Below are 25352 nucleotides of genomic sequence, written 5' to 3' on the forward strand. Positions count from 1 at the left end.
ATGTTGAGGTCAAATCTTGCAACCCAATTTGAAGCAGAAATGTTCAACCGACTGAGTTGAAATTTTGTATACACGCTGCGGATGACGTTCGCATATAAGCGCCAATGCCCCATCATTGGGTCCTTCCGATATTGGGCAATAGTCTGCTCAGCGCCGAAGCAATCCCGACGAGGCTAGGAACCAATTTGATAAAATATGTTCCTCGGGGTACCAATTTTGGTTTGAATTTAAGCCCAAGTACTTAATTTGGGGCATAAGAGGGATGGCCTCACCGCCAACAGGCAAGGCAACATCCCTATCGCTCTTGCATATAGGCACGACAGAACTAGATTGCATTTTGATCGGCGTATAGCGTCAACGATTATCATTTTGGCTAGGTCGGCAGCAATCACTTTCTTCGGGCAGAAGCCAACCTTTCCCTCGAAAACCACGTTATCGGTCGTGGCAAGTAACACCGCAAGCCCAAACAAATTAATGCGCCCAACTGTGAGCTCAGTTGCCACTGTTGCTCTCCTTATTATCCTGGTACTTTCTTCTCCTCACGGCTACTATTGTGTCATCGGCATAACAAATAGTGATCATGCGGAGAAGTTGGACTACTCTGATAGCCAAGTCAAAGCCAATGCTCCAGAGCAGGCGCCCAGTACCGACCCCTGTGGAAAACTGTGGGTAGGTTATGATTATTATGAATAGGCATGTGGGTAAGAAGAAGAATAAAGAAGTCAGTCTTGATTTGAGCACGTAGTCTCATTGACCTCTGTCCCTATACGTTTACATGGCGCTGCCGGTAGGAACACCACACTCCATTCGTCTTTCTACGCATCTTCCTCCTGATTCATTGAGCACTACTCTATCTGCAAGGTAATGCCCTATGGTGAATGATGATCTTCAAATAGAAAGGCGCATCGTGGAAGCAATGCGCCTATTTTATTACCACATAAGGAAGAAAGCCGAAGTAATTGGCAATGTCAAGAGATACTGCGATGGCTCCCTGCCTTTTCTCTGCTACCAGACCGCTGTATTTATGCAGCGCATTAATTGCGTCTATCGCTCCTCCCAGAACCCGATCTCTGATGTTTGGGCACGTGTCTTCCAAAATGCGTGCACAGCAGTAGATGAGACTAACGATGATGCGCTCAACATTGTGCCAGTTTCATCTAGGAGGACAATGGGACGGTATCCTAAGGGACGGTCAGCTGGACTACCCTTTTTTCGAAAGGCACAGTCTGCCCACCTTACAACGAGAATTTATACCCTCTCGGAGGCAGTCGTCAATGTGGCCACGTAATCTACAGTGAAACACAAAATTTTTCACCACACCAACACGAACAAAATACTGACTACAAAACATCAAACTAAATGAAATCCATCGATTTATACAATATTTATAATTAAAAATCATCATTTAATAAGTAAATTCTATCAGCTAGCTTAACACATCAAGTTAAAATTTGTATGAAAATACTTTGCACTCTTGTGGACAAAATGCAATTTTGCTATCTGTTTTCGAATAGCAAAGTAAGCCTTTACCCGTTGGTGTGGTGAAAATACTTTTTTTTGCTTTTGTTTCTACATAAAGAAAAAAAATTGAATCCTAAAAAAATCATAATAGTCGATATACGTTGAATTATTTATTAGTGGTAAACTTGTTTTATTATTCAAACTCTCTTTATCCTGCCACGTTTTCCCTGCTACCCTGTCTATTCACTTTCTCCTGTATGTCTAAAATTTCAACTCGTCATAAGTTCTACGTTTTTATGACTATTTCGTTCCCTCCCGCAAATTCCGTATCATTGATGCACTCAAAAACATATTTAAATCCAAAAAGGTACAAAAAACCATTTTCATTTTTTTTTCATTCACTTTACCCTGACGGTGCCACTTTTTTGAGAACGAACCGTAAACACTTATTTGTAGATAAGATAGATCACAAAAGAAAATATATGTGCAGTGGCGGACTTATCCCTATAAGGTATCTCTTCCAGCCCTTCCAGTTAACCTTTTAGCAATATATTTAACAATGATTTATTTATTTATTTGCATTCCAATATATTACATGGGCCTGGAAAGGGTGTAGCAAACCATTGTTTACAAAACATCTTACATTACTAACTATTTCACAATTATTAATGTGATTTTTTAATCTTTTATCTAATTTATCTCCATCCCGACATGTCCCGTCCTTCTTCCCTTGAGTTGAATTATAGAGCAGTAGAGTAGCGCCATCTGTTGCCGAGTAGACGAGGTAAAAGTCAACTTGTTCCAGAGAACATTAAAAATAAAGACTACTAAATACCACTATTCGTTTTTTTGGTGCGACTGGAAAAGTCACTTGTAAGAATAATTTATTATCTAATGAGCAAGTCTCGACTCGAACCAAGCTAAGTTTGCAGCCATTTGACAGCACTGATGAGCAAGCGTTATTTTAAGCGTCAATCTACAGTAAAATTACGAAATTTACTTAACACGAGTGGGGGCCGATTTTTGAGTCTCACGGCGTTCGAATTCAGAAAATTGTCACTGAAAATAATAGGCAATTCACCGTCTTCAACCGGTATTTTAGTGAAAGTGAGATTCAAAAATCGGTGGCAATTTTGCGTAGACGACATGTAATTATTTGCCGAGGCAGAGCCGATGTCCACAAACGAGCTATCTGAAGCTTTCTTGTGTAGGTAAGTAGATAATTGTGTATAAGTAGGTACTATTTTTATGTTCGACGGAGCTGGGAAGCGTTAACTTCGTTCTGCGGCCTGAAATTTGACGTTTTCTGGCCGGGGGACAGAAAATTTACATTTTCAGTACAGATGGTGTTTTTTTTACGCACTAGTGCGAGAAGTGGTTCAATATTTGTCAGGTCGGAACTTCGCAGAGCCATCTGTACTGAAAAACGTCATACGATACACGTGCGAAAAGGAAAATCGTAGCTCGTGTCGATTTAAAACACTCCCACTCGTTTCGAACTTCCTTTTTTTCGCACTTGTATCTTAATGTACTGTTATGATACACGTCATAATTGCATAAATACTTATGACCACCTTATGACAGTCTGACTGTACCATCAATAACCACGAATCAAATAATATCCCACCTGTAATTTTTTGAATAGTACCCTAATTCCTAAGACACAACCCGTAATTTTGCACACCGCAAAGTCTAGAGTTCGATTTCATCGAATCTATAACATAACCAACTTTAAATTGCGGTTGACATTGTCGTTACAGAGCAGTATTTTCATATTTTTCACACAGTAATGTCTATAAATATCTATACATATATCTAAACTTATTACTGGGAACGAAGGTTCAAAATGGAATACAGATGTATAGATGTTTATGTACCGTACCACCTCACAAATCAAGTCCATTTAACAAGTTTAGACTTTAAGAATATTGAAATACGAACTACGTGAAATTCTTCGACGTTTAGTTCCGAATTTCGCCGTCTCCCTAAATGAGTTGTGGCGCTACAAAGTGGATTATAAACACAATGCGCGCGCAGTCAAAGTCGGGAGGTATTTTATGGGGTAAACATTTGGTGCGAGTATGTGTACTAGGTATAAATAACAGTGAATTAAAAGTAGAGGAATTAACATCGAAGTTTTTTTTAATATACTTATTAAATGTATGTATTTGAAAAAGAGTGGATATTTTCACCTAAACTTGAAATAAACTCGGTTGATAAAACAAAAAAGAAGACATGCATGCTACAGATGTAGTGAGCAAAGATTTGCCTTCGTATTGTTACGGAAACGTACGTACGTGTCATGCTAGTTCAGTCAGTCTCCGTACAAGATATATTGTGTGGCTGGCTTTATTGATGGTGTGTGAGCCTGCCTTGGAAATCTGGATTGTTTGTGGTCATGGTTCGTTGATGTTTCTTGTGGGTGGGTAGCTTTTGCACATTTTGATTTTTCCTCAGTCGCCCGTTGACCACGAACGCTGTAAGGAGTTTGAAGCGTCGGGATGTATTTTAAATTCATTATACGCGATTTGATCCGTTTCCATAGTTTTATTTCATGAGTTACTGAACTGATTAATTAAAGGGGTGCTTGGTCCCTTTCTCACATATACATAAGTCAACATGACAGATAGGGACAGCGATTTTTTGGCTAATTCAGGTTTTTTAAAGCGTTAATGAAAAGCGCCATTAGTAATTCATAAGATATTATTATCTATTAACACTAGAATAAGTCTTTTAATATAATTTAAGGTACTAACTTTGAAAATGAGTGCTTCATTTCGCCGTTAAACGTAAGTTTGGCGAAAAAACTAGAAACTGTATAACTGTAATCTTTGTTTTCAATAAATTAAAAAAAAAAAATATATACATTGACTGAACTAGCATGACAAATATGAACGTTTCCGGAAAAATACGAAGAGAACCCTTTTCGCACTACATCTGTACGTGCTACGTGTAGTAAGTAATTTTTGTAGAGCCATTTAATTTGTTTTAGTAGAGACAAACTTATTTTACGCTACAGTTATCTGGCAAAAAAAAACAGAATTTAAAGAGGGTCAACATTGAAGTCCTGAACCTTTTATAATAATACGTATGTATAAGAAAACGGGACTACACGATGTTGCTACATTTAATTTCTTATTTGTTACGATCATTTCTCTAAAGCATATGATCGCTGCGAAACTAGATTTTTGTAATTGTAAATTCTTTGTAAATAACAATGAATCGACTTCTTTATGTGCCTACCTATTTAATATCATAAATTCAGAAGTATACTCTGAAAACTGTCAATAAAGAATACTCTCTTGTTAACACCTGGGGGCCGATTTTTGAGTCTCACTGTCACTAAAATACCGGTTGAAAACGGTGAATTGCCTATTATTTTCAGTGACAATTTTCTGAATTCGAATGCGTGAGACTCAAAAATCGGTCCCCTGTACCTGTTCCAAAGTATGTACTTATATAAAGTACCTGTTCCAAAATACTAAGTCCCGTGTCCCTCCCATAAACAACCTCAGTACAACCTCGCAGTATATTTCGTGTGGCGAGAGGGCTCGCGTATTTTTACCAAAAAAATATTCAATTTTACCCTTTTTCACATAAAACTACTATTTTTTACTCCAGTTTATCTATTTGTGGTATATTTTTGACCTGAACTTTCTAGAATTTTGACGTATACCCGTGTTTTTAACCTTTTTGATGTGTATTAGTGTGTGGTGTAGTAAAATTGTGAAAATAAATAAAGTGTAGCGTAGTGAAATTGTGTTCTTCTTTAACAGATATTCTATAAGTGAGTATTTAGTATTACAGTGCCATTTAATAAGATATTACTTGATATTAGGTAGAATGATAATGTTAATGCATTATAATTGTTACATTATTACAAAAATAATATTATTTACGTTTACATTTAGGAAATTTCATCAAAATCTGTTTCAGAAATTATAAAAATAAAATAAAAATAAAATAAAAAAATAAAATTACTGCCGTTTTAAATGATAACTTTAACCTAAACAATAATAATAGTAAGGTATGTTACAGTCCATATGGCGCTACTTTTCAGCTCTAGAGCGCAAAACGGTTCTTTAATTTTCACTTCTCCGCACTTGTATCGTGGTATACCGTACGAAGAGGAGATTCGTAACTTGTGATGATAATCAGATTTAAAACAATCAATTTGGTCGTGTTTTCCGCACTTGTATTATTACTCTGACTTATTCCGTCTATTGCCCTTTGAGTGGGATACCCCCATTTGCCAGAATTTCATTTGCCATAATTTTATTTGCCATCCTATTCAACAATCATAATATTGTTTCTCATAACATCTTATGCCATAATCATTGTTTACTATATTAATCTAGTGCCAGAAACTTTGTTTCCCATAAAGTCAGTTTCCATAATGTCATTTGTCAGAATCATCGAAATCCGTAATTACCACATTCCATACCATTATTTGTCATACAAATTAGCGTCCAGAAAAGTCAATTTCCATAATGTGCTTTGGCAGAATCGAAAACTACTATAATAGGTACTAGAAGGACTAGAGAATGAAACTGCTATCAGAAAGTAGGTTAGGTTAGGTTAGAACTGTGACCCCTGGAAAATGAAACTGCTATCAGAAAGTAGGTTAGGTTAGGTTAGAATTGTGAACCTCTGGAAAAGGAAACTGCTTAAAAAGTAGGTTAGGTTAGGTTAGAACTGTGACCCCCGGAAAATGAAAATACTATCAGACAGTAGGTTAGGTTGGGTTAGAACTGCGACCCCTGGAAAATGAAACTGCTATCAGAAAGTAGGTTAGGTTAGGTTAGAACTGTGACCCCCTGGAGAATGAAACTGCTGGAAAAGTAGGTTAGGTTAGAACTGTGACCCCTGGAAAATGAAACTGCTATCAGAAAGTAGGTTAGGCTAGGTAATAATATGGGCAACAATTAATATGGCAATAATTGCTTATGGCGTTTGAATATTCTATGAAACCATATTATTGCACTTAATAATATGGCTAACAAATAGTATGGCATTGTATGATTATGGAAGGTAATATTCGGATAAACAACGAGTATGTCATATGATTTTTATGGTAAACAAATCATTCGGGCAAATGAAATTCAGGCAAGTTAGATTCGGGCAAATGAATATTATGTTAAATGACTGTCGGGCAAACAATAGACAACCCCTTTGAGTCGTCGGCAACCCAAACCCTACTTGGAACTTGTACACTCCGGAATGTACAAGTTTCTAATGGAGTGGCAACGCGCATGTGACACTATTTGAGTTGCAGGCATCCATAGGTTACGGTGACCGCTTTCTATCAGGCGGGCCGTACGCTTGTTTGCCACCGACGTAGTATTTAAAAAAAATATTTTACTTAAGTTGAGGCAAATTTCTTATTGTCTTGTGACATCAGTGGCCTACTTCACAACAGTGACAATCGTCGCCCGACAGTGACACTTCGCAAGTGTGCGTAGCCGAAGCCGAATGCACAAACGCTTCATGAAACGCTCACGAGTCGTGAACGAATCGTGAACAAATCGTGAGCGAATCGTGAGCGAATCATGAACGAATCGTGAGCGAATCGTAAATAAATCGTGAACTAATCGTGAACGAATCGTGAGCGAATCGTGAACGAATCGTGAGCGAAACGTGAACGAATCGTTAGCGAATCGTGAATAAATCGCGAACAAATCGTGAGCGAATCGTGAACGAATCGTGAAGCGTTTGGGCATTGGGCTACACACACTGTTCAACGAGGAAATATTGACGCTCAGTAACAATGTTACTTATCAACCCAGAAATATGCACAGCATCGTCATTGTCAAGTGTCAATGTCACTGTGGTGAAACAGCCCACAGTTAATCTGTCTGTGTGGTGAAATAGGCCACATATTTAATATTGTCTCTGGTTACTAGGTGATGGCGCCTGTCAAATTTGGACTCTTCAAAGCGAGGAGTAGGGAACAGGAGCAACCTTCAACGGAGAACCTTCTGCAGAACAGCACCAGCTCTGAACCAGGTAGGCACAAAAATTAAAATTTTGAAAAAACCCTGACTGCGACATAGTAGACCGATTTTCATGAAACATGGCTAAGAACACTCCCGACTAACTCAGCTTTCAGACAAAAAAAAACTAAATCGGTTCATCCGTTCGGGAGCTACGAGGCCACAGACAGACAGACACACACAGACAGACAAACAGACAGACGGACAGACAGACAGACAGACACGTCAAACTTATAACACCCCGTCGATAGATATTTTCAATTTTTCACCACACCAACTGGTAAAGTCCCTCTTTGCTATTCGATGATGATTTTGAATCGATGGATTTGATTTAGTTTGACGTTTTATAGTCAGTAGTTTGTTCGTGTTGGAAAATGGTGTGGTGAAAAATGTTGTGTTTCACTCGGTGGCAAATTTTGTTGACGCTTTGTGCCTTGGAACCCTCGCAACGCTCAAGATTCCACTTTTTGAACCACTCGCTACACTCGCGGTTCAATATTGGAATCTTTCTGTTGCTCAAATATCAATATTGGCACATTGCCTTTGCTCTTGTGAAACAAATAACTATTTTCAAATTTATAATTGTCTTATTATTAAGGTTCCATACCAAATAGGTACAGTCACCGGCATAAAGAAGTGATGATTTCTGTACCCTGTCGCTTTTAATCATTTGACAATAAACTGAAATAAATGTCCTATACGGGATACCCCCATTTGCCAGAATTTCATTTGCCATAATTTTATTTGCCATCCTATTCAACAATCATAATATTGTTTCTCATAACATCTTATGCCATAATCATTGTTTACTATATTAATCTAGTGCCAGAAACTTTGTTTCCCATAAAGTCAGTTTCCATAATGTCATTTGTCAGAATCATCGAAATCCGTAATTACCACATTCCATACCATTATTTGTCATACAAATTAGCGTCCAGAAAAGTCAATTTCCATAATGTGCTTTGGCAGAATCGAAAACTACTATAATAGGTACTAGAAGGACTAGAGAATGAAACTGCTATCAGAAAGTAGGTTAGGTTAGGTTAGAACTGTGACCCCCTGGAAAATGAAACTGCTATCAGAAAGTAGGTTAGGTTAGGTTAGAATTGTGAACCTCTGGAAAAGGAAACTGCTTAAAAAGTAGGTTAGGTTAGGTTAGAACTGTGACCCCCCGGAAAATGAAAATACTATCAGACAGTAGGTTAGGTTGGGTTAGAACTGCGACCCCCTGGAAAATGAAACTGCTATCAGAAAGTAGGTTAGGTTAGGTTAGAACTGTGACCCCCTGGAGAGTGAAACTGCTGGAAAAGTAGGTTAGGTTAGAACTGTGACCCCTGGAAAATGAAACTGCTATCAGAAAGTAGGTTAGGCTAGGTAATAATATGGGCAACAATTAATATGGCAATAATTGCTTATGGCGTTTGAATATTCTATGAAACCATATTATTGCACTTAATAATATGGCTAACAAATAGTATGGCATTGTATGATTATGGAAGGTAATATTCGGATAAACAACGAGTATGTCATATGATTTTTATGGTAAACAAATCATTCGGGCAAATGAAATTCAGGCAAGTTAGATTCGGGCAAATGAATATTATGTTAAATGACTGTCGGGCAAACAATAGACAACCGTCATATACTTATCGTGATCACATGAGTTGATTCAGTTAGGGGGCTCGAACTAGTTTCGGTTCTACCTCAGAGATGGCAGGGGGCGCCAGAAGCCTTCGGTGATTGTGTCATATACTTGAAAATTTCGACCCTTGCCACCGTGTCCGAATGGCCGAGTGGTTTAGGCATCCGTCGCGATACCGGAGGACGCTGGTTCGAATCCAGCTTTGAACACTTGGAGGCCTTGGTCACTTTTTCTTTGTATATGACATTTATTTCAGTTTATAGTTAAAAAATAGTAGTGTGTCTACTAAAAAATATAAATTAAATTATTTTCTATGAGGATAAATTAATTTGTTCTAAGAATTTCGTATGACGTTTCAAACAAGGGGACCGATGTTTGAATCTCGAACGCATGAATTCGCCGTTCGAAAGTCTGTGGAAAACGACGAAATGCTACGACCAAACTTTGGCGATTTTTGACGCTATTTTCGCAACTTTTGGTAGTTTCTTGTAATAATATGTATCAATAATGTATACTGAACATAATACTGCCGAAATTTTTTTTTTATCTGAAAGTTGAATTTTCAGGTTTGTATGAGTTTTTCAAAATTTCAAACCTAATGCGGAGGCTGAAGATGTTGATTTAAAAAGCTGAAAATTTGCACATTCTGGTTTCATAGACTAAGGGGCATTGATTGATAACTATTAGATTTGCTAATTCCAGAAAAGTGTTTTTTCGCTCCACCCTAATACATAATATGACAAGGTACAGAAATTATCACTTATTTATGCCGGTGACTGTACAAAAGCAGTTCCAGTCAATTTTGTACATAGCCACGTCAGCAAATTTTAATTGATCCTATTTTGTTACCAACATTTAGTAATATAAGTCGACTTTCGTAAGATATATACCGGATAATTGTTATAATTAAGAAAATATAGATACTAGAGAACCTTAATGACGAAATAGAACTTACTAAAATCTCAATTCATCAAAAAAATCTTGGTAACAAAATAGGAATACTAAAAACAAATTTAACTTTTTCCTTAATTTTTGTACAAACTTTTCGAGAACTGCTGACAAAAGGAACCCTTTTGGTGCGACTCTGTCCGTCTGTCTGTTTTTTCTTTTCTTTTTTTTTTCAATTTACTTTTAAAGGGCCTTTATAAAAATTACATATCCGTTTTTTCTTTGTTCTCTCTTATAATCGATTTTTTTACAGCTACCCCCGGTTCTCCAATCCCATCGACGAGTAAAGGACAGAGTGCAGATGATTTCTACTCGCCAGACATATCGGTATTGCAGCTCGACAGTGATGACGAAGATGTGAGTATATTAGACGCACACAAATCGCAAGACAATCGCACGATAGTCGCACGACTGTCGCACGACAGTCGCACAACAACCGCACGTTAGTCGCGTAGACACCACTTGAATAGATTAGCGAGCAAAGGACAGAGTGCAGATGATTTCTACTCACCAGACATATCGGTATTGCAGCTCGACAGTGATGACGAAGATGTGAGTATATTAGACGCATGAAAATCGCAAGACAATCGCACGATAGTCGCACGACTGTCGCACGTCAGTCGCACAACAACCGCACGTTAGTCGTAGACACCACTTGAATAGATTAGCGAGTAAAACTCACCAGACATATCGGTATTGCAGCTCAACAGTGATGACGAAGATGTGAGTAGCTATATTAGGGTTGTCTATTGTTTGCCCGACAGTCATTTAACATAATATTCATTTGCCCGAATCTAACTTGCCTGAATTTCATTTGCCCGAATGATTTGTTTACCATAAAAATCATATGACATACTCGTTGTTTATCCGAATATTACCTTCCATAATCATACAATGCCATACTATTTGTTAGCCATATTATTAAGTGCAATAATATGGTTTCATAGAATATTCAAACGCCATAAGCAATTATTGCCATATTAATTGTTGCCCATATTATTACATAACCTAACCTACTTTCTGATAGCAGTTTTATTTTCCAGGGGGTCGCAGTTCTAACCTAACCTAACCTACTTTTCAAGCAGTTTCCTTTTCCAGAGGTTCACAGTTCTAACCTAACCTAACCTACTTTCTGATAGCAGTTTCATTTTCCAGGGGGTCACAGTTCTAACCTAACCTAACCTACTTTCTGATAGCAGTTTCATTCTCTAGTCCTTCTAGTACCTATTATAGTAGCTTTCGATTCTGCCAAAGCACATTATGGAAATTGACTTTTCTGGACGCTAATTTGTATGACAAATGATGGTATGGAATGTGGTAATTACGGATTTCGATGATTCTGACAAATTACATTATGGAAACTGACTTTATGGGAAACAAAGTTTCTGGCACTAGATTAATATAGTAAACAATGATTATGGCATAAGATGTTATGAGAAACAATATTATGATTGTTGAATAGGATGGCAAATAAAATTATGGCAAATGAAATTCTGGCAAATGGGGGTATCCCCTATATTAGACGCTACTCGATACTAGGTGTCAATAGTGTCTCGTCTGCCAAAAATGTAATATTAGAACAGTATACAACTTACATTACAAGCAGAAGGAATTGAAAACAGAATACTGATTAATTTTATTGATTATAATAATACTATTGTAATTAATTAGAGATGCACCGAATATTCGGTTACTATTCGGTATCCGGCCTGTTCGGCCCTTATTTTAATATTCGGCTGGATACCGGATAGTGACGTACTATCCGGTCGGATACCGGATGTGCTATTTTTGATTGAATGATTTTGGAGTAAACAAATTAAATGTAAAAAAAAACAGTTACGGTTATAATACTTATAATCATAGCCCTTTATTATTAAAAAATATAAATATTTCAACAAAAACGGACTCCGCGCGAAGTTCACTACGAAACAAGTCAAAACCTGCACGACGCGCCCGCTCCCTGCTTAAATGGTAGGTATTGTATAATTCTGCTGTCCGAATATTCGGCGGCCGGATACCGAATATTCGGCCGATGGTTAGGCCGAATATTCGGTATCCGGTATCCGGCCAAACAACTATTCATTGCATCTCTAATTGTAATATTAAAACTATAAATTGTTGAGCATTAAACTTCTTGATCGTACCGACATCTATTGACAAGTAGCAGTACTGATAATTTACTGATTGACGTGTGATTGTCGCTAGATGTCACTATAACTGTACCTATACAAATAACTCGCATTTACTGATGTATGGAGTTACAACTCTTCCCTTACTTATTCCTCTATGGTTTAGTGAAACTAACCGTAAATCATTCAAAACTCTTAAAATATATAAAGTAAACTGCTTTATATTTGACGACCGGTCTGGCGCAGTCAGTAGTGACCCTGCCTGCTGCTCCGCGGTCCCGGGTTCGAATCCCGGTAAGGGCATTTATTTGTGTGATGAGCACAGATATTTGTTCCTGAGTCATGGATGTTTTCTATGTATATAAGTCTGTATTTATCTATTTAAGTATGTATATCGTCGCTTAGCACCCATAGTACAAGCTTTGCTTAGTTTGGGGCTAAGTTGATCTGTGTAAGGTGTCCCCAATATTTTATTTTTTATTTTATTTATATTTTAGTAAAAGCTTTGGAAAGCCATGACACTTAATTACACTTCAACTCCTTGTGAAAGCCAAGTTTTTCAATAAATTGCTCAACTTTCTTTTCCTTTTCCAATAAACTGTGAACGTTGGAAGTTCCTGTGTTCCAATAGGTATTCAGTTCAATGGTTTTATTTTATTTGGGTTCCGTGAAATAAATTTGTATAGTTTAAGAAACATCTCATTGATTTCATATTTGAAAATACATATATGTATAGAGTATACACACCTTAATGTAGGTACTAACATCAACACTCTTAGCTAACCATCGGTAGACTTTATGCCCTTGTAACAAGGATAACAATGTACTAACAGTGTATTCGATAGTACATATATTGCAGGCAATAAAGTTTTGTAGGTATACATATTTTTGGCACGTTGTCTGTATTCACAGCTGTGTTTTCATGTACTATTAATTCGCTTAGCACCTTTGCATATAACATCTATGTAAACTGTGTAAACTTCTATAGTTGTCAGTCTGTCCAACATCAGGAACAAATAAATACCTATCCTCATAACACAAATAAATACGCCCTTACGGGATTCGAATCCAGGACCATCGGCTCAGCAGGCAGTCTATCCATTAGGCCAGACCGGTCTTTATCTATTGATTAGCGCCAATTTAGGTCTCCCAGACTCACCTAATTCAAAACTTCCCTTACCCACTAACACAGTTTATTTACGAAACTAAAAGTATTGCTAATAACGAATTTACACCGAAACGTTTCCAATCGCTTTAAAAGCTTCTAGAAGCTTCGCCGTATTGATAACATCCGCGGAACTTCGTCGAAGACAGTATACACTATACAGAGTAATTCTATTGGGCAAAAGCCCGTGACTTCGCTCGCTTTAAATTCGAAAATTGCAGAATGTTCCATAGAAACTTCTGCCCCCCCATTTTAGGGAAGTGGAGGGTTAGAAAGAAACCAAAAGTAGTATATGTCACTCTCCATCCTTTTAACTATCTCCACTTAAAAAATCACCTCAATTCGTGGCTCCGTTTTGCCGTGAAAGACGGACAAACAAACAGACACACACACTTTCCCATTTATAATATCATACAGTGTGGAAGTAGGGATACACAATTTCGGTTTAAGTTTTAACACAGAATATATAATAGTACAAGTACAGAAGGCTCACTGCTTTGATGCTCACGAAATGCCGCCTTTTTAATTGCCTACAAAATTCTACAAAGAAACGAGCCACACGTGCGCAGCGTCGGACGATAGGGTTGCCTATGTATTAAAACGAATTAATATTTAGATAAAATGTTATACTATATAATTCAAGTCTTGGGTACTTTCTAGGCATATATACAGTGTTTGTATATTTTTGTTTTAGCCCTAACATCACAAGCCCTATTGATCTTTTCCTTGGGACTTAATAAATAGTAGATCTGTGTAAGATTGTCCTATTTTATTTATGATGTCTATTTAACTAAGCATTATTAGCCGTTCCACACGCGGACATCGCGTATGAACCTTAAAAAACTCGCGACGTAAAGTAACAATAGAAAGTGCTAACGTGTGTTCCGTAAGAACGCGCGCCGCCCCTGATTAGGCCGCGAAGTCGCGGCCACCAGCACGTACTTGTAGCGCGGCGATAAAATCTTTCGAACTTCCTTTTTTCCGCACTTGTATCGTAATGTATGTTACATTTCTTCACATCGCTTATTCCATCCTGTATACACTCCGGCTCCGGTTCGCGTTTCAATACTTATAATGTAATGGACGCTTCTGTACTGCGATATAAAGATAAAAATATGTTTATTGCTTATAGAATGACTCGTGTGTATTAATCATAGAGGAATAAGTAAGGGAAGAGTTGTAACTCCATACATCAATAAATGCGAGTTATTTGTATAGGCATAGTTAAGTGACATCTAGCGACAATCACGCGTCAACTAGCGTAAATTATCAGTACTGCTACTTGTCAATAGATGTCGCGACGAACAAAGAGTCTAATGCTCACCAATTTTTAGCTAATATTACAATAGTATTAATCAGTATTCTCTTTTCAATTCCTTCTGCTTGTAATATAACTTGTAAAAGAACTGTTCTAATGTTATTTTTTTTGCCGACGAGACTTTGTTGACACCTAGTATCGAGTAGTGGTACTGATAATTCAGGCTATTTGACGCGCGATAAACTGCGGCGTTCGATTCTAAAACGCTCCTGACTGAGATAAAAAATACGGCGACAAAGTTACCCGTGATACATAGTCTCAATGTCACAGAGGATTTGTTTTAAACTGTTTAAGACATATTTATTGTATAAGTTACTATGATTTGCTGCATGTTATTAGACTGATTTAAACTTTAACGATTTTTAACAAAAATTTGTTTTTTATCATGCTGAAACGTCTGCGAGCGATTTTACATATTTTTAAATTAAAGGAAAAATGGAAAAATTTACACCTCCAAATTACAAATAATTATGCTAGTTTCCTACTAGTGAAATCAGCTTCTTTTTAAGAACTGTCAAAACGATTTGCTAATATGGAATTACTATAGACCGTCAACCAAATCTTGTCACTAGAAAAAGGCGGCAAATTTGAAAAATCGCGGGCTAGCAACACTAGTTTTGAAAAATCGGTGGAAATTCGCGTGTCATTTGTATCTTATCTGTGGAAACCTCCACCCTACGAAAAAGAGAAATAACTAGCACATATCCATCCCTTTTTAATACATTATCTAATTCGTAAGGAAGTAAAGGATGAGTATACGCGTTTCATATGCTTTTTTTATTAGGGAGGCATTCCAATGCTGCAGGCCCAACGAGCCCCTTAAAAAAATATCTGTGGCTGTTCGACGTACATTGCTGGTTTTTGTTCGTTTTATAGGGATACCATACTTTAGTTCGATGTACATTGCTACTGCCAAAATTTGGTTGACAGGCTATATGAAATACATTTTCTCTGGAAATACTGAGGAGTGACGTCACGGTCAATTCATTTACTTTATATCTTTCTCTTTGACTTATTAAATAGAAATTATGTTTAAATATAACTACTGTCCATATATATCTTCTAATTATGTGGTGCTTTATTTCATGCACTGCATAAAATATTTTTCCCCTCACTAGCTCGGAAACACGTGTTTTATCCTTTAATACCAGCGGGTAAAAACGCATTTTATCCACTAGTGGATAAAGTAATTTGACCTTGAATAGAGGCAAATTTTCTGCTTTAAAATTGATAAAAGTGGGTTAATCAAGTGATGAAGATATTTTACCACCTGTGGAAGTACTGGAAGCAGTGACAAACGCGTTTTTTGCGTTTTACTTTCCTCGCTATAGTGAGGGGAAAAGTTTTGTGTTACACACGAGTGCAAATGTATTTTACTTCTCGTGTATTGAAAAACTCGCAAGCTCAGGATTCTATTCTCGAACCACTCGCTTCGCTCGTGGTTCAACTATAGAATCCTTTCGCTTGCTCGTTTTTCAATTCCACACTCGGCGTTAAAATACAACTTTGCACTCTTGTATAACAAATAACTATTATAGGAAACTAGCCTAATTTAGTATGGGTTAGCACATTGTTACTGGCGAATTCTCAATGTAAATTGAGTCTCCAGATTCTTACGGGTAGATGTTTGCTATAACGCCACCCTAAGGCGGTGGAGAATTGAGGGAAGGCATGGATAAATTCGCGCACATCCAGCAGGCCTCCGTGGCGCAGTTGGGAGCGAATTGGCCCTGGCAAGGCCAAAGGTTGCAGGTTCGAGTCCTGCCGGAGGTCTAAATTTTTCCTTTAATTAAAAATAGTTATTTGTTATACAAGGGGGCAAAGTTGTATTTTAACGCCGAGTGTGGAATCGAAAAACGACCAAGTGAAAGGATTCTATAGTTGAACGAATCGAATTCGAGAATAGAATCCTGAACTTGCGAGTTTTTTAACACACGAGAAGTAAAATACATTTGCACTCGAGTGTAACACAAAACTTTTCCCCTCACTATAGCGAGGAAAGTACAACGCAAAAAACGCGTTTATCACTGCTTCCAGTGGTTCCACAGGTGGTAAAACATCTTCATCACTAGATTAACCCACTTTTATCAATTTTAAAGCAGAAAACTTTTTGCACCCGAGTGTAACACAAAACTTTTCCCCTCACTACAGCGAGGAAACTACAACGCAAAAAATGCGTTTATCACTGCTTCCAGTAGTTCCACAGGTGGTAAATCATTTTTATTACTAGATTCACCTACTTTTATCAATTTTAAAGCAGTTAATTTGACTTTATTCAAGGTCAAATTACTTTACCCACTAGTGGATAAAATGCGGTTTTACCCGCTGGTATTAAAGGACAAAACACGTGTTTCCGAGCTAGTGAGGGGAAAATATGATTTTTAACATAGGTACTTAAAATTTAAATTTTTATTGAGATTATTTGCTTGACCGTCTGTATGTACTATGTACAATAAAGTCAAATTGGAGCCAAATGAGTTTTCCTATTTTTATGGCTGACTGTACCAAAACGTTAGTTATGTGAGCGTTCGGTTCAAATATTTACCATGCAGATAATTACTTTTTATCGATCCCATACAAACAAGTAACTTCGTGACTTTGTCACGAAAATATACATAGATTGTATTTACGGAAAATGTGTGTAACTAATTTTTCAGTAGGTACATATTTACATAAGTACGTGCGACTTTCGTTCCGGAGGTCGCGGGTTCGGACCCCGGCTCGCATCAATGAGCTTTTCGGAATTTATGTGCGAAATGTCATTTAATATTTGCCAGTCGCTTTTCGGTGAAGGAAAACATCGTGAGGAAACCGGACTAATTCCAATAAGGTCTAGTTTACGCTTCGGTTTGGAAGGTCAGATGGCAGTCGCTTTCGTAAAAACTAGTGACTACGCCAAATCTTGGGATTAGTTGTCAAAGCGGACCCCAGGCTAAGCTCAAGAAGCCTTGTGTTGTGGGTACTCAGACAACGATATATATAATATATAAATACTTATATACATAGAAAACATCCATGACTCAGGAACAAATATCTGTGCTCATCACACAAATAAATGCCCTTACCGGGATTCGAATCCGGGACCGCGGCGTAGCAAACAGGGTCACTACCGACTGTGCCAGACCGGTCGACAACTGAAAATGTGTGTAACGAATTTACCTACTAATTCTTGGTGTCAGTAACAGACTGGAACGCTGTTCATTTTCAGCGTACAATGAATATCAATGTCCATTACGTTTACTCTATCGAATAACATATAAGAGCATTTCTTTTTTTTTTGCCAATAATTTTTTTTTATTGTTTTAGGGAATTTTAGGTCAATTGTACTCAGAATCACGAGTACTTTCAATCTCACTGGGAGACAAAAAGTGTCCCAGAATTTCCATTCATTTTTTTTACTTTCCTCTTTTGTTACCCCATACAACATGTACGGAAAATGGTAACAAAATAAGAAAAAAATCGTATGGGACAATTTTTTTAACTAATAGGATTGAAAAGGTTAGTAATTCTAAGTAGAAATAGCATTTTTTTTTTTTTCAAAAATATCACACTTCATAAAAGTGGCAAAAAAAAAGAAATGCTCATAAATTAAGTGTAAGGCTTGAGTGCACGCTCATATTAGACGTGCAGCGGGGCGCGGCGTGCACATGCGCGGATCCAGGGGGGGTCATGGGGGTCATGACCCCCCCTGGATCCTAGGTTGGCCATACAAATAGACCACGTGACCCCCCCCCCTGGGGCCTGGGCCTTTACCACGTGACCCCCCCTGGGCACGAAGCTGGATCCGCGCTTGGGCGTGCATGTCAAACAATTGACGCTCATGCAAGTGTCCTGACTCGACGCCGCATAGGGTGGACGCGCGCTCGCCCGCCACGCTACACGCCTCGCCGCTCCGCTCTGAGCGTTCACTGAAGCTAGGAACATACTACGCGGACGTCCGTCGTAAATCGACCGCGGACGGGAATCTGGACAATGGAAATACATATAACCGTGCAAACTATCGGTCGACGGACGTGGACGTGGCCTTGAGCGCATGGACGTCCGATCGAAATCTGGCTCGCTGGATGTTTTGTTCCGTGCACACTGATCGGTCGCGGTCGCGGTCGATTTACGACGGACGTCCGCGTAGTATGTTCCTAGCTTCAAGCTTTACAAACGTCTAAGGGCCACTTGCACCAACGAAAATGGAGGGTTAACACACCATTTTATATGGAATTTGACAGATGACAGCCCACTAACCCTGAGTTAAGTGATTGGTGCAACTGGCCCTAAAAGTCTTAAGGCAAGTCCGCCATTTGCACAAATTTATATCATGTGTCATGTCATAAACCAGATAAACCGTTAGCGGTTTTCGCTCGCTGTTCAAATGTAAAAATAATAGTATATAAGTGTTTTTTAGATAAATAAATTAAAAAAAAAATGTGTTATAAAGGACCTATTCCTTGTAGTCTTACCGCGTAGTTTTACCAGTTGGACCATTGAGAATTTTCTTCCCAATAGACTTACTGATTGTAAGACTTTGCTTTTTTGTACGAAACCAGACGCGACAACTGCTTCGACGGTGCCCCGCTGCGCGGGGCTCCTATTTCTAGAATGCTTGCCCTTCGAGCATCTATAGGTACAGTCAACTAATTGGAACCCTAGGCCACTGTAGAACTATGTCATAGTGACGTTATAAATCAGATTGTAAGAAATCTCTTACTGCTTGTCATTTTGACATGGTTGTAGAGTGGCATAAGGTTCCAATTGGTTGACTGTACATAACAAACCTAACCTACGAATTGCCTAGCCTAATATCAGTAAGTCTATTGGGAAGAAAATTCCCAGTGGTTCAACTGGGAAGACTAGAGGGAACAGCCTCAATAAGGTTTAAATAAATAAAAGTCATCATACTTCACAGACCAACCCCTATAGACATCCATTACAAGACGACTCGCGGTCGCCAGCCTTCCTAGTATTTGCACTGATATAAGCGCGGGCGCTCGCCGTGCCCGATCAGTATCGACCAAGTAACAGACCCGAAAGCAGCGCGTGTTTTTCGCACTAAAAAATTGTAAAAGGGTATTTTGATGCCTTAAAGATGTCCACCTGTAGTGTGAAATGGTGTGGAAAGGTAACAAGAAGCTCAAATTTAAAAACAGACGGCATTACATTCCACAAATAAGTCATATTTATAATTTATTCAGAGCCGGCATAGGTCAACTTACATTGGCCACTTACGCGTCAGTAGAGGGACAGTCATACTTCTGTCCCTTTTCATCTGGCGCGACTGCCCGCCGTCCTTGAAACGGCCAATCACAGCGCGCTTAACACATTCCCCGCCCGCTCCTCGCACCCCAAACACTGGTGACTCGTATCGCGAACAAAATATACAAGATTTCTACTCTATAGGAGGTTCTCTGTGTCATACTTAGAACACCTCGGAAAATGGCGATCAAATGTGTATATGTAAGAAGCGCATTCTACGCACTCAGTCTAAGCTCGTGTAGGCGAACGCGTACCATGCTTGTATGAGTGAGATAAGACAGTTCGACTGCACTGAGAGAAATTTGCATTGTGAATTTAACAAGTTCGACTTGTTGCGGTTTATCCGTTTGAATCAGCCAAACGTATGTTTAAAACAATATGTGTCAGGTTGTTTTTATAAAATCGACTTGTTGATTCAAATATATTGTTTGCCGATTCAAATGACAAGTAGCTTGTTGTTTGAACCAAAGAGTACGTAGGCGCTATTTTAACCAAAAAACTTGTTGAACGAACATGAAAACTGGTTGTATTTTCTCTCAGTGTGGTCGCGTTCTTGACAGGCGGTAACTGTGAGGTAACCGAGAGTAGGTGGGCGGCACTTTCAGCGGGGGGCGGGACTGTACGATAATACTCATTATTATACTGTAGAGGCTCTGTCTAAAATTCATTTTTTATTGCAGATCGGTTCAGAAAAACCTACGCCCACTAGACGAGTTAGTCATAGCAGTGTTACAGAAGACCCACTGGTAAGAGAACACAATAGTACATTATGCAACACGGGGCGTAAGTTAAATATTGCAAACGAGAGCGATATTCTTAGTTCTTCATCAGCATCACAATCAAATAATATGAATAAAATCAATTTGGTAGCATAACTCAATAACCTAGTTAACTTTGTTTCACTTATGAATAAAATGAAACTTTCTCATTGAGTCTTTACCAGTTGTTATGGTGAAAATCCATACTAATACTATAAAATGGGAAAGTGTGTGTGTCTGTTTGTTTGTCCGTCTTTCACGGCAAAACGTAGCGACGAATAGACGTAAATCACGTCTATTCGTTTAAGTAGAGATAGTTGAAAGGATGGCTACTTTTTGTCTCTTTCGAACCTCCCACTTCCCTAAGATGGGGGGTGGTGTATGGAGCATTCCTCAATTTACGAATTTGATGCGAGCGATGCCGTGGGCAAAAGCTAGTTGTATATGTATAAATATTCATCTTAAATTCGTTGCCCCATTTAGGTTGGCCGTACTTAAGAATATTTCTCTAAGTGATTTAGTGGACAAGAACCCCTAGAAATTAGTAAATATTTATTTATTGATATATAACATAATAAAACATTAGGGACATAAAATTATCTTACAATAAAACTAACTATTAAATCTAAAATTAAACTTAAAATAAAATAAAAATTAAATTAAATTAAACTAAATAAAACTAAAATTAAACTAAAGTAAATCTAAAAATGGCCCCTGTGGCATAGTACCGAAGACGCTGGCAGCATTTCCTCGCTGGATGGTCAAGCTAATACGCTGAGCGAGGAAGCTGCCAGCTCTTCGGTCGCCGGTGGCGTCTCTTAGTCTCTTCGATAAGTCCTTGAAGAGACTCAGAGCGCCAGGGCCCCACGGACCAAGGGTCTCGACGCCGAATGGAATAAAAATATATTCGGCGCCGAGACCGCTGTATTTTCCTACCTTTATTTTCTCGGCCGCCTCTGCTGCTGCCGCTGCCCTCACAGAGGTTCGGTGGAGATGAGACGGGGCCAGTGTGTCAACGCAAGTTGCGTCCCAAACCAGCACCCGTCCCATATTCCACGGAACCAACGACATCCCATCCGGTCTCTTACCGTCCGTCCTAGATATGCCGGTCGGCTCTAAAAGGGCACATTGACTGACGCAAGAGACCGGCGGATCACGTCGTTGAGGGCAGCATGCCTCGAGAAGCGGCCAGCGCTTCGTTGGCAGGAAAGGCCGTGGTGCCCAAGTCGGTCAACCTCATGGCCACAGGGGCAGCGATGGGGGGCGCAGACCGGGACCCCAAGACGGAGAGAAACTGAAATCCGGAGAGTATCGGGGGTTAAAAATGTGCCCAAATTTGGGGAAGGGTGTGCATGGAGCCAGAACCCTGCTTCGCTGGTTCCAGCTGCTAGGAGTCTGGCTCGTCCCTCAGTGTCGGATTGGGCTAGGAGAGAACTAACGGTCAATTTACATATAATGTCGTCCCAGCTCCTTTGAGAATTTGGATATTCGGGAAAATTTTGACCGGGGCAAGCAATTGACCAAGCATTTTTGGCGTCAGCCAAGCCCGCAGCCTCACAGTTTGTTCGTAGGATTTTTCCTATGAGACTGGACGAGCTATGAGCTGACGACAAAAAAGCTGGTAATGCCACACTGGAAATTTTGCGGATCCCTAACCCACCGTGCCGGATGGGAAGGGATCCCTGGGTCCAAGACTGCTCGCTGAGTTTTATATTTAGGACGGATTCTAGGTTAATTTTAATTATAATATCTATTTGTGAAAGAAGATTTTGATTTTTCCAAAGGGTGCAGCAGCGAAGCACATAAGTTAATTTCGGGACGAATAATTAATTATTATAGTAAATTAATTATTCAACAAGTCTGCTTTGCCCTCGTATTTGCTGAGTACACAGTCCTGAATTATATTTACATTATAACTAGCTTTGCAAATCTATCCCTTTTTCACTTCACTGGCTTTTTTAGGGTTCCGTAGTCAACTAGGAACGTAGGAACCCTTATAGTTTCGGCATGTCTGTCTGTCCGTCCGTCCGTCCGTCCGTCCGCGGATAATCTCAGTGACCGTTAGGACTAGAAAGTAAAAATTTTTTTTAATGTTCCGTGGCTACCATACCTGAACCCACCGATGAAATGGCAGCTGATTTTCACGAAGGTTTCACGGCCTAACTACTTATTTTACGAAGTATCGTTTCTATTTTACGAAGTTTCACGACCGGTCTGGCGCAGTCTGTAGTGACACTAGTGACCCTGCCTGCTGCGCCGCGATCCCGGGTTCGAATCCCGGTAAGGGCATTTATTTGTGTGATGAGCACAGATATTTGTTCCTGAGTCATGGATGTTTTCTATGTATAATATAATTTGTATATTATATATATCGTTGTCTGAGTACCCACAACACAAGCCTTCTTGAGCTTACCGTGGGCCTCAGTCAATCTGTATAAGAATGTCTTATATAATATTTATTTATTTATTTATCGTACGAGAAACGATGATCACCCATGTTTTCACCTGGCCTTGGTGACCTTTTAAAGCCTGCTTATTTGATTCCAATGTTTTTGTCCGCAGCTGAACTACCAGCAACTGACCAACAACTCCTCAGATACCCTTATAGACGATGACGCTACCTCCTGCGACGCCAACTCCATACAATTCGACGAGAGCTCTATAGCGCCCAGCGAGGACCTGTCTGTGTATTGTCTGAAGAAGAAGAAGAATACCCTGAGGAGTAAGGAGGTGCAGCAGCTACGGGACTTGGATATGTGGAGGGCCAGTGACGTGGAAGTTATGCAGGTATAGTCTGGCACAGACCGTTTCTCAGTAAACTACCAGACCTTCAGAGAAGACGACGCCAATTAGACTAGAGACGTAACGGATATCCGGTCACTATCCGGTATCCGATATATTCGGCCACAATAAGCTGAATACCGGATATTTTCGCTAATATCGGGTCGAACACCGGATATTTGCGTAGTATCCTGTCAGATATACCGGATAGTAATTACTTATCCGGTCAGATACCAGATAGTAGTTACTTATCCGAGTGGAGACCGGATAGTGGTCAATTTATCCGGCCGGATACCAGCTAGTAGTTTTATATCCGGCCGGATACCGGATAGTATCGTAGGTGTCACTTTTCTGCCAGATAAAGGAGGTGGAGTCGGCCGATATCCGGTATCCGGCAAAACCACTATCCGTTGTATCTCTAAATACGACGTGATTATAGCGCCGACAGCTAAGCTACCAGCAACTGACCAACAACTCCTCAGACACCCTTATAGACGATGACGCTACCTCCTGCGACGCCAACTCCATACAATTCGACGAGAGCTCTATAGCGCCCAGCGAAGACCTGTCTGTGTATTGTCTGAAGAAGAAGAAGAATACCCTGAGGAGTAAGGAGGTGCAGCAGCTACGGGACTTGGATATGTGGAGGGACAGTGACGTGGAAGTTATGCAGGTATAGTCTGGCACACACCGTTATGCAGGTATAGTCTGGCACGCATAGTTTCTCAGTAAACAGCAGCTAACGAAATAAACCAAACCTTCATAGTGGAGTGTGGGGGGCCATTTTTTTTTCAAAGTTGTCTAACCCACTTTTTTGTAACATAGGTATTTTTTACGCGATTCATACTCAGAATCACGAGGTCTTTCGATCCTGATAGGAGAAAAAAAATGTCCCAAGATTTCCATACATTTTTCATTCCGTTACCGTCATACAAAATGTTTTTTTTTAAACCACGTCGGTGGCAAACGGGTATACGGCCCACCTGATGGAAAGCGGTCACCGTGACCTATGGACGCCTGCTACTCAAGGGGTGTCACATGCGCGTTGCCGACCAATTAGAAACTTGTACTCCTTTTTTGAAGAACCCCATATTGTAGTTCATCGCGGGAATACCTCTCGGAATGTATGAAAAAATGGTAACGGAACAGGGAAGAAACCTTGGGACACTTCTTTTCTCCTATTAGGATTGAAAGAGCTCGCGATTCTGAGTGTAAACTACATAAGAATGTCCAAATCCAAAAAATAAGTTGAGTGGGCAACTTTGAAAAAACCGGCCCGGGAGGAATGTCCTATAACATTTATTTAATTTGTCCACAGAACCTCCTAAGTCGGAGCGGCAACCTAAACGACCAGTTCAAATGGGAGGCGATCGCGACCGCCAGGGGGCTCTGCACACTCACAGATAACTGCACGTGCACAGACTGTGCACGTGCCAAGTACCTGGCGGGGATGGCGGATGGAGATGGTGGAATGTCAGCCGCACCGTTGCTAAGTGTAGGATGTGTTTTACAGTAAGGTATCAGTTAAAGACTGTACTTAAGGATTTTTTGTATGTAATTAGATATCCTTTTTATACATAAATTCTCTTGAAGTCTAGATTATTTTAGACAACAGTGAAACACAAAATGTGACAGATGATATGATTCGTTTCTCATTTTGGTGTGACAATGATATGACTCGTTTTCTTATGATATTTGATAAAATCTCCCTATAACAGTGTAAGTTGTGAAAGACACGGCTCTGCACACTCACAGACAACTGCACGTGCACAGATTGTGCACAATGTGCACGTGCCAAGTATCTGGCGGGGATGGCGGATGGGGATGGTGGGATGTCAGCGGCACCGTTGCTAAGCGTAGGGTATGTCTTACAGTAAGGTACATACAATTTGAAGCTAGCAATGAAAAGA

At 39.4% G+C, this 25352-nt stretch overlaps 1 protein-coding gene across 1 annotated transcript; it reads left to right on the forward strand.

Annotated features, from left to right (window-relative positions):
• Positions 1 to 5020: 5020 nt before the first annotated feature.
• LOC125238973 lies at positions 5021 to 25352 on the forward strand. The gene is made up of 7 exons (XM_048146474.1): positions 5021 to 5248; positions 7365 to 7467; positions 10298 to 10401; positions 20584 to 20649; positions 23224 to 23448; positions 23882 to 24115; positions 24761 to 25352. Exons 2-7 carry the CDS (start codon positions 7368 to 7370, stop codon positions 24956 to 24958), a joined length of 927 nt encoding a protein of 308 aa, XP_048002431.1. The 5' UTR covers positions 5021 to 5248; positions 7365 to 7367; the 3' UTR covers positions 24959 to 25352.

The sequence above is a fragment of the Leguminivora glycinivorella genome, chromosome 24, assembly GCF_023078275.1.
Source record: "Leguminivora glycinivorella isolate SPB_JAAS2020 chromosome 24, LegGlyc_1.1, whole genome shotgun sequence".
Taxonomy (NCBI): Eukaryota; Metazoa; Arthropoda; class Insecta; order Lepidoptera; family Tortricidae; genus Leguminivora; species Leguminivora glycinivorella.

What these genes read in the sequence shown, in the direction of transcription:
- LOC125238973 (XM_048146474.1), top strand. Translation starts at nt 7,368, where the DNA reads ATGGCGCCTGTCAAATTTGGACTCTTCAAAGCGAGGAGTAGGGAACAG. An exon ending in CAGCACCAGCTCTGAACCAG is followed by an intron (nt 7,468 to 10,297) that starts GTAGGCACAAAA and finishes ATTTTTTTACAG; the next exon opens with CTACCCCCGGTTCTCCAATC. An exon ending in TCGACAGTGATGACGAAGAT is followed by an intron (nt 10,402 to 20,583) that starts GTGAGTATATTA and finishes TTTTTATTGCAG; the next exon opens with ATCGGTTCAGAAAAACCTAC.